This window comes from Mirounga leonina, unplaced genomic scaffold, assembly GCF_011800145.1.
Source record: "Mirounga leonina isolate KUSES-001 unplaced genomic scaffold, KU_Mleo_1.0 Mir_128, whole genome shotgun sequence".
NCBI lineage: Eukaryota > Metazoa > Chordata > Mammalia > Carnivora > Phocidae > Mirounga > Mirounga leonina.
In genome coordinates, this window is record NW_023270320.1 from 35,222,817 (window position 1) to 35,236,207 (window position 13,391).

At 42.3% G+C, this 13,391-nt stretch overlaps 1 protein-coding gene across 2 annotated transcripts in view; it reads right to left on the reverse strand.

The window, feature by feature from the left end:
• MCPH1 (microcephalin 1) overlaps positions 1-12,620 on the reverse strand; it is a 248,745-nt gene extending 236,125 nt beyond the window's left edge. The window contains exons 1-3 of one of the 2 annotated variants that reach the window (XM_035004310.1): positions 12,518-12,620; positions 11,644-11,735; positions 4,282-4,400 (exon numbers count right to left, since the gene is read on the reverse strand). In XM_035004310.1, the coding sequence (XP_034860201.1) occupies positions 4,282-4,400; positions 11,644-11,735; positions 12,518-12,557 (251 nt within the window). In that variant the 5' untranslated portion in view covers positions 12,558-12,620. Of the gene's footprint in view, positions 1-4,281; positions 4,401-11,643; positions 11,736-11,949; positions 12,016-12,517 lie in introns of those variants that run through there. The other variant, XM_035004311.1, reaches the window with a different exon arrangement.
• Between the last annotated feature and the right edge of the window lie 771 nt (positions 12,621-13,391).

Sequence of the window (13,391 nt, forward strand, 5' to 3'; positions counted from 1 at the left end):
CACGGGTTTGAACTGCATGGGTACACTGACACTCAGTATTTCTAGAGTACAGAACTGTCACCTTATTTTCTTTTCCTTATGATTTTTTTTTAAATGTTTTATTTATTTATTCATGAGAGTCAGAGAGAGAGAGAGAGAGAGAGGCAGAGGCAGAGGGAGAAGCAGGCTCCCCGCCTAGCAGGCAGCCCGATGCGGGACTCGATCCCGGGACTCCAGGATCATGACCTGAGCCGAAGGCAGTGGCTTTAACCAACTGAGCCACCCAGGCGCCCCCAGGACTTCTTTTTGGAGTGATGAAAATATTAAATTAGATAGTAGTGATGGTTACAAATCTCTACGAACAGATTAAAATCTACTGAAATGTACTCTAAAAGGCTGGGTTTTATGATATGTGAATATTATCTTAATTTTAAAAAAATAACAAAAGAAGAAATCTAAATGTATTATTCACTTTGAAAGGAAACACCAGAGAAAACTCAGATCTTTAAGAATTAAGAGTAACAGAAATAGTAAACATGGATAAATGAGACACTATTTTTTCTTAATTTACTTAAAACTTAAAATCATAACATACTATATACATCCATACATAGTAATCAAAGGTTTAAATCTCTTTCTACATTCTTATGGAAAACACATCCATTTCTATCTTATAATAATTAGAACTCCTTCTGGTCTTGCTCCTGCCCTGTTCCCTTATCTATAATCTGACAGTGGCCACTTCAGGACTGTCTTGAGCTAAAGACACATATGATAAATACCTCTGGAGAATGGTATGTTTTAGAAACCTAGAGTAAATTCATACGAAAGCAGCAAAGCAATATAGAGGCATAGACCCTGATAATGATGTATGAAACTGCTCTAAAAGAAGAAAGTCCAGGGCGCCTGGGTGGCTCAGTCAGATGAGCATCTCTTGGTTTTGGCTCAGGTCATGATCTCAGAGTCATGAGATGGAGCTCCGCATTGGGCTCTGAGCTCAGTGAGGAGTGTGCTTGAGGATTCTCTTTCCCTCTCCCTCCCTGTTAGTGCATACCCAAGCTCGCTCTCACTCTCTTGCTCTCAAATAAATAAATAAATAATAAATCTTTAAAAGAATAAAGTCCATTAATTTAAAAAAAAAACCACTTAGTAACAAGGCATGGCCATTCAACCCTATGTGAGGAACTCTGACTTTTTAAAGTAACTTTCTCCACGGCAATGTTGCACAATATAGGAGGCTCCTGGAGTTGTGGTCACTATGGTCCTGACCATTCCACCATGGCATTTTACTTGCCCCCTCCACTAAGTTATAAATTCTTTGAGGTGCTGTGTCTGTCTTATTTGTTCTAGTTTCTCTGGAGCACCTCGTATGTACTTGTTACTTTCAAACCAAGAACTACTTCCAGGTTAACTGGAAGGACAGGGGTCCTGTGAAGAGTAGCTACCACGGATTCCATTTTCTCAGCATACTCTCCATGATCTACATTTCAAGCATCACACTCTCCAACCATATCCCCCTGTCCTCCCAAACACAACCTCTTGTACATCCCCAACAATTCCTCAACCCAACTAAGATTTATGGTCTGTTCATCAAACAACACTTCCTCCATCCTTTGCTCCCTTCACAACCCCCCATCCCCAGTCAAGCTTGGAGTCCACAGTCCATCATTATCCCTGCCTCCCATATCCCTCCAACCGCCTTTATGGTGGTTGCCTGGCAAAATCCAATCCTGGTTAAATCCAACACTCCGCCTCCTTCTTGCTTGTGGGTTGCTGGATAAACCATTGTCCTGTTACTCGGGGCCTCATGTTCAACTTATCACCATCCTCAAGTGAACCGTTAGTCCCACTCTGATCCACCCACTCTCTCAAGTTTCTAGACAATTATTTCATGTGTTTGTGTTCTCTTCAAACCTCCAAAGCCTCTCATTCTCAGGTCACAACCTCGTTTCCTCTCACTGAGAAAGCGGCATCAGGAAATAATTTCCCTTAGACCTGAAGCCACATCTACTCACTTAGCAGCAACTGTCCCGTATACTCTGCATTCCCTCCTATCCTTGATCCCATATAACCCATCCTATATAAACTATAGGATACATAAGATTAACCTATATATAACCTATATAACCTATATAACCCATCGGCTTGTGTGTTAAGAGTCTATTCCCTCATCCCCCTTAATAACCCACTAGCATGAGTTAATGTTTCCTCTTGCCCCTGCATTAGCAAAATTTCCCTCTACTGGATCAGTTCTGTCAGCATACAGAGATGCTGTCATTTCTCCCATCTTAAACAACCTTTTCCACTCCACACCCCCCTCCAGGTACTGTCCCAGCTCTCTGTTCCCCACTGGAGTAGTCTCCATGCACTATTTCCCAACTTCTACTTGAACAAGTCTTGCTCCCACTAATCTGCTAAAACTGCTAGTTTTAGGGATTAGGAACAGGGAACAGGCAGGAGCAAGACCAGAACTAGGGAACTAGGGAACAGGGCAGGAGCAAGACCAGAAGGAGATCCTAGAGACACCACCTTGCTAATTCCAGTGGTAACCTCTTAGACCTACCTTTATTCAACCTGTTTGCCACAGCTGATCATTATCCCCTCCTTGAAGGCTTTCTTCACCTGATTTCTAGAATCCCATCCTCACTGGCTTCCCCCTCAACACCCAACACTAGAGTGCTCAACCTTGGAACCACCTCCTTTCCCTATCTATACTTACCAAGAGGTCACATCCAGATTTACAGCTTAAAATAACATCTGTATAAGGAAGACTCCCACATGTTTATCTTCAATCTCTCCAAGGAGCTCATCACTCATATATCCAACTGCCTACCTGACACCTCCACATGGGTGCTTAATAAATACCCCAAATTCAGCACATCCAAACGGAACTCATGATCTCCCTTCCAAACCTGGTTCTTCTGAAGCCTTCCCAATCTTGGAAAACGGCAAACCCATCTTTCTGGTTCCTCAGGCCCACACTTCACAGTCATTCTTGATTTTTCCCCTTCTCTACAAACTCATATCCAAATCTTCAGGAGATCTAGTCTGGCACTACCTTCAAAAATACATCCTGAATCTGACCATTCTTCATGACCACGTTACTACCACCCTAGTGCAAGCAACATCTCCAGGCTGGATCATTCAGCAGCCTCCAACCACTCCTGCCTCTTCCTTTGCCCCTTTTCCCACATACATCTCTTCTGAATCACACTCCACAAAGCCCCACGTCACCTGATTCCCCACCACCCGTCTCTGGCCTCAATCTCCTCCAACGTTTCCCCTTGACCACACGAGTTATGGGCTCAATTATGTCCCCCACAATATTCACATGAAGTCTTAATCCCAAGTAGGAATGTGACTGTAGAGTTCACTCTTGAACAACGTGGGCTCTAGGGGAGCCTCCACATTGTGCAATCAAAAATCCACATGTAACTTTTGACTCCCCCAAAACTTAACGACTAATAGCCTACTGCTGACCAGAGAAGCCTTTCAGATAACAAGCAATTAACACATATTTTGTAATGTTTTATGTATTATATACCTTATTCTTAAAATTATTTCTTCTTAATTTTTTCAGTATTTCAAGCTTGCGCAGTTTACCTGTAAGTTTTTTCAAATTGTCACAAATCTCCAAAAAATTTTCCAATGTTCTTATTGAAAAACAATCCATATATAAGTGGACCTCCATAATTCAAATCCTTTTTTTTTTCGAGTGTCAACTATATTTGGCAATCTGGCCTTGAAAGAGATAATTAAGGTTAAATGAGGCCATTAGGGTGGGCCCTCAGCCAATACAACTGGTGTCCTTACAATAAGAGATTAGGACACCAACACACACAGAGACCAGGTGAAGGCCCGGAAAGGACAGCCATCTGTCAGCCAAGGAGACAGGCCTCAGAAGAACAAACCCTGCCAACACTTTGATGGCGGACTTCTGGCCTCCAGAACTGGGAGAAATTAATGTCTGTTGTTTAAGCCACCTTGCCTGCGGTACTTTAGCTGTGGCAGCCAAGCAGATGTTATCTGCTTCATCACATTCACCTCCTTGTGCTTTCCTGAATACACCAAGCATACATGTCTCAGGGCCTGTGCGGTCATCTTCCCTCTAGGCAGGGTTAAGGATTATACCAGGTCCTTCCTCAGCTGCTAAAACCAAGGCCTGAGGATTAAATGACTTGCCCAAATAAGAGGTAGAGAAAAGACAAAATCACATTTTATCTGGTCTGTGATGTATGAGAAATATCTCCACACTCAACCAATACTAGATACTTAAAGAAAAAAAAAAAAGAAACCACTTACTTTTCGACCCAGAGCACTGAAACGAGCTTCACACCTCTCTTCTGTGCTTTGTCCCAAGTGCTCTGGTATCCATCCTTGAACACAACATGAGTCACTTGTTTATTAAAAGTTTTTGAAACCTGCAGACAAAAGGCAGAAAACAAAATGTAAATTACCATTTCTGAACAATTTCATAAGTAAAATTGATCAAAAAGGATACTTTATTCAGTATTTGACAAAAGGAAAACATCTAAAACCCTTACCCCAGCAAGTCCATTTCTCATAATCGGTCACAGAGAACTACGCTAACAAATGGATAATGCCACTTAGAAAACCTATCTGCTCCAGTTAGGATGGTATGTTATACACGTGTTTATCTCTGCTCCCTCTCAAAAAATGTGACGTACAGAGTTAGAGCTCTACAAGGATAAAAAGGAGAGGGAATGTGGACAGGAGCCAGCAATGCATTTTTAGTAGAGGAGAGAATGGGAGCTAAGTCAATTAATTAAGGACATTTAAGACAACCTTCTACATCAGACATAAAATAAAATTCACAGGAAACAGACAATACAGGGAATACTTATGTAATTAAAATTAAAAACATTTAATGTATTTGGAAGAAAATAACATTCATTTAAATCTTCAGAAGACACTGTGTTCATGAAAGATATCTAAGATGGGGAGGTTTTTTGTTTTTTTTTTAAAGGATCAGAGAACTAAAGAGCTCTTGGAAATTAAAAATATGATGACATAAGTAAAAAAAAAAGTCTATAGAAATGCTGAACAATAATAAAGTTGAGAAATTCTCCCCGTAGGACAAGACAACAGAAAGACAAGGAGATGGATGCAATAAGAGATATAAGATATGAACATCAGCTAAGACCAGGGGAACCAAGAGCTAAGTAATAATAGTTGAAGAAATACAGGAATAGAGAAAATGGAAAAGAAATAGTTCAAGAAAAATTTCTCAAATTAAAGAGCATGTGCTCTAGATCAAAAGGACCCCCCCAGGGCGCCTGGGTGGCTCAGTCCTTAAGCGTCTGCCTTCGGCTCAGTCATGATCCCAGGGTCCTGGGATCGAGTCCCACATCGGGCTCCCTGCTCGGCAGGAAGCCTGCTTCTCCCTCTCCCCCTCTCCCTGCTTGTGTTCCTGCTCTCGCTATTTCTCTCTCTGTCAAATAAATAAATAAAATCTTAAAAAAAAAAAAAAAAGGACCCCCCCCCCCCCAAGGGCCCGGCATGAAAATGAAAACAGAACCATATTAAGTATATCATCCTGAAATTTCAGTAGAGCTGGAGTAGAGAAAGATTTGACATTAAAAGAGAGTAAGGAAGTGAAGGTGGGGATAAATCACACTCAACAGTGAGACACGACAATGTCATCAGCAATCTGGAAGTCAGAAAACAATGCAGAAGTTCCTTCAGGGAAAAATAATATACACTTGGCATTTTACAATCAGCTAAAATATCAATCAAAGGTAAAGAAAGGTATAATAAAGGCATGTTCAAACTCATGGTGTCAAAAACTTTACCTTTTATATGTAATCTTTCCAGGAATGGAAATGGTCCAATACATCATTCTTATAACAATACTTAATTTTATCAAAGTAATAATATGTACACTGTTCAGCAATAAAAAGGTAAACACCAAAAGAAACAGGTAAAACAAATCTGAAAAAGGCTGACTTAAAAAAATAGAGTGAGAAATGTAGAACAAAGGATTGCTGGTTTCTCCTTGTTTGTACTATGAACCTCATGGCACTGCACATTTGCCCTTTTAAACAACATGTATGTATTGCTTTGATAAAATATACATATATATCTTTTTGTCTATCTACCTACCTACCAACCTAACAGAAGACCCTGGAGAACTACTGAGGTAGTGAGGGGTTATCACTGAGCCAAGACTCTAGGTACAGACTGACACAACCAGACAGAGGAATCTAGCATTCAGGGTCATTTTTTCCCTAGGGCTTTTGTCAAATTTAGCAAACAATGGGTAGCACTTCTAAATGTCTCTGAGGACAAGAGGGGCAAAAATTGGACTGCCAGCCTCAGAATGGGAGAAGGGAGTCTGGCAAAACCCTCATATCTTGTATGGGCACCCGAAGGGCAGATCCAGGAGTAAGAGTAAACCATAGTCATAAGTGGCCCTCACAGGTCTGCAGTCCAGTTTTAAATCATCTTCAATCCCGCAACTGGATTAAGATAATCCTGGATTATGAGCACTAAAAACATGACTGAAGCAAATGTGAATCTCTTCTGAAGAAAGAGAATACAATTCTAGGTCTCAAATTAATTCCAAACAATTTTAAATACACACAATACTCAACTAGAAAAAAAAAAAACAACAAAACATCAAGCTAATCTACAGATGAGACAAGAACATAAACCACTAGATAAAATAAAAAGTAAAAGTAGACCTAGATATTGCAATCTACCCAACAAAGCCTTGGGGAATACAGTTAAAACCCAGTTTAAGGAGAACTGTATAACCTAAAATGCTGTCAGAGTTTAGCTAAGCTACTCCAGCTAAGTACTGCTGTCTTGGCATCCATTTTTTTGGCCAAGCATCCTGCAGGAGTCTTAAACCAACACCAATTCCTCATACAAACACATACCCTAGATAAAAGCCCCCAGAGTCACACACAAATGTCAGTTCCCCAATGGCCCTTTGAGCAACCATCTCCTCTGCCTTCAAGGTCCTTCCCATTGTGTGCCCCTTAGATAAGGTTCTGGAGCTACCAAAACCTCATTCTTTGGTTTGAATTGATTAATCCAGCCCTAGACTAGGAAACTGAAAGCATTCCACCATGGACCCTAATAAAGACATATGCCTCAGGTCCTCTCATTCGCTCTGGCTGTACTCTGCCCTGACCTCCCCGTGTGGCATCATGCATCTCCTCCAAAACCTGTAATAAACTTCTGTTTCAATTTCTCTATAGTCTGTTGTTTAACTGCTGTTCACCATTCAGCACCCTGTGTTCCACTTAACAAATATGAATTTAACAAAGTCAAAACAAATGCACGTACAAAAAGTAAGAGGGTTAAATGTCAATGCGCTCAACTTGAAAAGCGGGAAAAAGAACAGCTAATTAAAACCAAAGACTGAGTTAGAGGATTATAAAAAAGAGGCCAGAATTAATAAAAAAAAAAAAAAAGGAGGATCAAGAACACCAAAAGTTGGTTCTTTGGAAAAACTAATAAAATCAATAAAACCCAAGTAAATGTTATAAGGAAAATAAGAGAAAAGGCACAAATAACCATAAGAGAAAAGGTACAAATAACCAATATCAGTATGAAGGGATCATCTCATAGACTGTGAAGACATTAAAAAATTCAAACAGGGGCGCCTGGGTGGCTCAGTTGGTTAAGCGACTGCCTTCGGCTCAGGTCATGATCCTGGAGTCCCGGGATCGAGTCCCGCATCGGGCTCCCTGCTCGGCAGGGAGTCTGCTTCTCCCTCTGACCCTCCTCCCTCTCATGCTCTCTGTCTCTCATTCTCTCTGTCTCAAATAAATAAATAAAATCTTTAAAAAAAAAAAAAAAAATTCAAACAGGATATTATGAATAGCTTTGATCCAATAAATTTGAAAATTTAGATGAAATGAATACATTTCTTAAAAAACCAAAAATACCAACTTTCTAAAAGCACTTATAAGAATAGAAAACATGCATATCCTATAATTTTCAAACAGATGAAAAACTATAACAAAAAAGTTTTTAAAAAATCTACAAAGAAAACTCAAGGACTAGTTGGCTTCATCAGCAAATTATACCAAATATTTAAGAGAGAAATAATACCAATCCTATACAAACTTAGAATAAAAAAAAAGTCACAATTCTGCAACTTGTATTACAAAACCAGCCTATCTTTAGCACCAAACCGCGTAACAGCACTACAGGAACGGAAAATGACTAGCCAGTATCACCCCTTATTGGCAAACTGTTATCAACAAATACATAAAAAGGATAATGCATTCCCACCACCTGAGTTTATTCCAGGACTGCAAAGTTGTTTAATGTTAAATATTCACTGTTAACGAAGTAAAAGAGAAAAACCTTATGATCATCTCAATTATATGCAGAAAACACAACTGATGACATTAAAAAGTTAATTCATGAAGAAAACTCTTAGCAAATTAGGATCTGAAAGTTGGTAAAAAAAAAAAAAATGCATTAGGCACATGATATCACTTATATGTGTAATCTAAAAAACAAAATGGACTCATAAATAGAGAACTGGTGGGTACCAGAGGGGCAGGAGCGATGGGTAAAATATGTGAAAATTAGAAAAGGAACCAACTTCCAGTTTTAAGTCCTAGAGATGAAAAGTACACCATAGGGAATATAATCAAGGATATTATAACAACTTTGGTGACAGATGAGAACTAGACTTATCCTGGTGATCATTTCACAATGTACACAAATGTGGTATCACTATTTTATAAACCTGAAACTAATACAATATTGTATGCCAACTATCTTCCAATTTAAAAACAAAACAAAAAAATTGCATTAGGTGAAAATGCCAAAAGCTTTCCCTTGAGAAGCGGAACCACACAAAGATGCCTGGTAAGTGTGCTCTATTCAACACAGGCCCTCACCAGTGCAGTATGTCCAAAAAAAAGAAATAGAAAGGCTTAGGATTAGAAAATAGAGTAACTGTCCTGTGCACATAATATTCAATTGTGTACATCTTTTTTAAGTCCCCAAAATGCCATATTCCATAAATGAGTTTGCTAAGTCTTCTGGACACAAAGTAGATATGCAAAAATTATTTCTATATACCAGTAACAGTTATAAAAGGGAATTTAAAAAATACCATCTATAATAGCATGAAAAATGACCAGAGAAAATTGTAAAACATTACTGAAAGAAATTAAACCAAAATCAACAAAGGCATATAAGTTTATGGGTTGGAAGATTCAATTTTGTAAAAACATCAGTTCTCTTCATATGGATCTATTTTTATCAATCCAATCCCATTCAAAATTTTTAAAAGCTGACAAACTGATTCTAAAATATATTTGGAAATGCAAAAGGCAAAGAACAGCCAGGACACCTTGAAGGAAAAACAACAAGACTTACGAAGATTCATTATAAAGAGCAATTATGACTGTGGTCTGTCATGAGAACAGATAATGCGGATAATGAAACACACAGTTACCTGACCAATGACAAGCAAAGGCATTAATTACTTCAGAGACTGGTTAAAGGATGGTCTTTTCAATAAATGGTGCTAAGATAAAAGAATATTCACATGGGAAAGAAAATGAAACTATTTCACACCATATATAAAAATCAATTCCAGATATACAGTAAATCTAGATGTGAAAGGCAAAATGATAAAGCTTCCATAAAATAACAGAGGAGAAATCTTCGTAATCTTGGTAAAGGCACAGTTTTATTATTTTTTTTAAACAGAACACACACAAAGCTCGCCATAAAGAAATAAACCATATTCCAATTATCATCAAAAGATACCATAAAGATGAAAAAACAAGTCACAGAGTTAGAAAATCTTGCAATTCATATGGCAAACAATGGGGTCAGCCGAAAAATAGAGGGAATGCTTACAAATCAAGAAGAGAGGGAAAAATCCAATGGAAATAACGAGCTGGAGTCTTGAACAGGCTCCTCAAAATAAATACATGAAAACATGCAGGAAAATACAATTTCAAACCATGATGATATACCACCAGAAAGGCACCAAAGGGCTGAAAGTAAAGACAAAACCAAGTACAAACAAGTCAGGCTCTCATTCACTGGCAGAAATACAAATAGTTTTCTGCAGTGGTCGAATCCGTTAGGAACCATTGTTAACCTTCTCAGATGTGATAATGGCCTTTTTATTATACAGGGAAATTCCTTGTTCTTAGAGGTTACACACCGAACCAATTTAGGGGCAAATTTTATCTGTGACTCCCTTTCAAATAGTTTAGAAAAAAAAACATACCCATGTAAATATACTGTACAGAAGAGATGAAGACAAAGCAAGTATGTTAAGATGTTAATTACTGGGTCTCTATGTTCCACTTTTCTATTTGAAAATTTGCTCAAAACGTGAAAAGCAAAAAGATCCAAGGGATCGAAGTTCTTAATACTAAGATACGATGGTCTTAAACGCCACTCTGTCAGCTCCCACACTCCATGGCCTTTTTCTCAGCCACTGTGCCTTGTCTTTTAGCCCAAGAAGGTAGCAGGCATCAAAACAAGGAAACACCCTCTGGTTCCCACCTTCCAACAGATCAGAAAAGAAGGGGTCTTCTCAGGTTCACAAGGGCGCCCTACCCCTACATGCTCAACACTCTCCACTCTAGTCTGCAGTCTGTTCTGTCCACCAGGGTAGGGGCTAGCAAGAGCCAGACAAGATTTAGGAGCACCCTCTCTGCCCATGGCTGAATGTCCCCTTCTGTTTTACAACCTGGGGGCCTCTCTCCCCTCACCCTAAACTCCGGCCCTGCCTTCACCGATCTTCTCACCATATTAATCTTCTCCCTTCACCCAGCCTATGTCATCCTCCCCCAAGTCCCCGACAGCTGCACAAATGAATACACTTTGTTCACAGTTCAAGTCCCTCTGAGAGCAGCCTGTCTTCACCATCTCCATTCCTCGTACGTATCTCATTCATTCCTGGGCTAATGTCCAATCCTTTTACCCATTTCACTTGTGCTACACTCAATAATAACCTTAGAGTTTTCAAACCTAAAGTACACCTGCCAGTCTCAACTTGTCTGAAGAGTCTGCATTGCTTTAAAATTCCGTCTTTGAAGTGCCTCCCTCCTCTGACTTCCAGACTTAGTTTTCCAGAATCTCCTGGCATTTCCTCTTTGTCCCTGGGTCCCCTGCTCCCATCACCTGCCCTCCAAATACTTAATAGGCTCCACCTTCAGCCCCTTTCATTCTAACAGCCTGAGTCATTCCCACACCAGTGGTCTCACCTGACCCACAGGGTCTTGACCCCCTACAATATTATCTATAGCCGTGACTTTCTCAAATTCCAGATCTGTATATCTAAATGTCTGTCAGATATTTTCAATATGCCCAAAATCACAATGTTTCCCTTAAAAACCTTATCCTTTTCCTGTATTTCTCACATTGGTCAACAGCATCCTGCATCCAATTAACCAGTGGCAGAATCCATGGCTCTAGGCTAGTTTTCTCGCATCACCCACAGGACCAACTGTTCTATGAATCCGACTGTTTTGAACCTTTTCACATCATGGTTCACCCCTCCCCCACCGCACTGCTTACCTACCTTCTTCTTTGTCCTTCATCCCTCCTGTTCTACTTAGTAACTCCCAGAATAAGAAAATACAAGCATTTCTCATTAGGTACAGAGGACTGCCATATGTAGCAGTGGTAAAATGCATTTCTTACCTTTGCCCCCATATCCACAAGTTGGTCTGTAAATGTCTTTGAGTAATTTTCTGTTCCATTCACTGACCAGACTTCAACATATGCCACCACGTCTGAAAATAAACAAGATATTAGCATGGAATATATCTGAAATTCCAGCATCCCTCCCCAAGAAGTTCAATAGATGTTTATCTCATTCTATTTACATTAAAAAGTAAATTCAAAGCTGCTTCTATCAAAAGCCTATTCAAAATAGCATTAGTGCAATTATGGTTCTTAAAACTCCAAACAAAGGACAACTTTATTCATACACACACCAAGGCTTACCTTCTTAACACTGGAAGCTCTTCCCAAATTCCTAAACTAGGCTTGACTATTCTAGTGAAGAATATGTTTTGTGTAAAGGACCATACAGCCACTCAACTTCCTGTACCAGGGGACAGACAGTCCCCCACACCCTCAGGGACACCCCACTGAGGCGGTGATGGTACTGGACTCCGGACAGCCCCCTACTCCCCACAGGGACACCCCACAGGGATAGTGGCAGTACTGGACTCCGGGACGGCCCTCCACACCCCACAGGGGCGGTGACAGCCCCCCACGCCCCACAGGGACAGGGACTGGACCGGACTCGGGGACAGCCCCCCACGCCCCACAGGGACAGGGACTGGACCGGACCGGGGACAGCCCCCCACGCCCCACAGGCACCGTGACAGCCCCGCACTCGGGGACAGCCTCCCTCCTCACGGGGCCGGGCTGACTTCCGGAAAGGCCAGGCTCCCCTCCCCACGCGCCTCGCGAGCCCAGTTCACGCGCTCGCCGAGACCTGCACGCACGCCCTCACGCCCGCCCGCTGCCGCCGACTCAACTCCCAGAGTGCAGGAAGTCCCCTCACCTTTCAAGACCTGGCGCCCTGGGGTCCCGGGAGCCGCCATGAGAGACCGTAAGATGCGCACCCGCCGCACCGCGCCAAACAAGGCGAGCCAGGATTGGGAGAGACTGAGCATGCGCACGGCTGACGCGCGCCCCTCCCCTCCGGCTCCACGGAAATCCGCTCATCCACGTTTTCTAAACAACCCAAGGGGGGTTGGGGGGGGGGGGGGGGGTGTTAAGGCCTCTGCGTGCATTAAAGGGGACAGAGGGGCTTCTCCAGTGCCCAGTCTCGGGCTCGCCACCAGTCTAACACTGCTGGTCAGCGTTCGCCTCCGCGAGTCTTTCTGTCCCCTTGGAAATTACGAGGACCAGTGTCCCAAAAAAACCTAGTCAAACCCTTCTGTCTCCGTAAGGACACTCAGAAGCTTCCCGGAGCCTCACTTGGCCCACCTGGGAACTGCGGCCGGGGAAGGGGCACAGTCGTAGTTCGCAGCGCCTGTGGGACTTGGAAAGTAACTGCTCTGAATCCCCGACCGCGCGGTCACCCTCGCCCCGCGAGCACCGGGTCCCCGTGCGCCGCCCTGTCGTCAGCGCGCGGAATCACCGCTCGGAAGGCCAGGCCACTACCCTTCCGCGTCCCCAGAGCGCCTGCGGGAAGGCGGGCGCCCCTGGAGACCCCGGACCTCAGATCCCGCGGGGAGGAAGGGGGACCCCGGGACTCAGACCTCGCGGGGGGACCACGGACCTCAGATCCCCGCTGGGGGACCCCGCCCCGGACCTCAGATCCCCGCTTGGGGGACAGGCGAGAGCTGGGTTTCAGACCCCGCGGGGGACTGTGGAGACCCTGGACCTCAGATCCCGCAGGGAGGAAGGGGGGACCCCGGGTCTCAGACCTC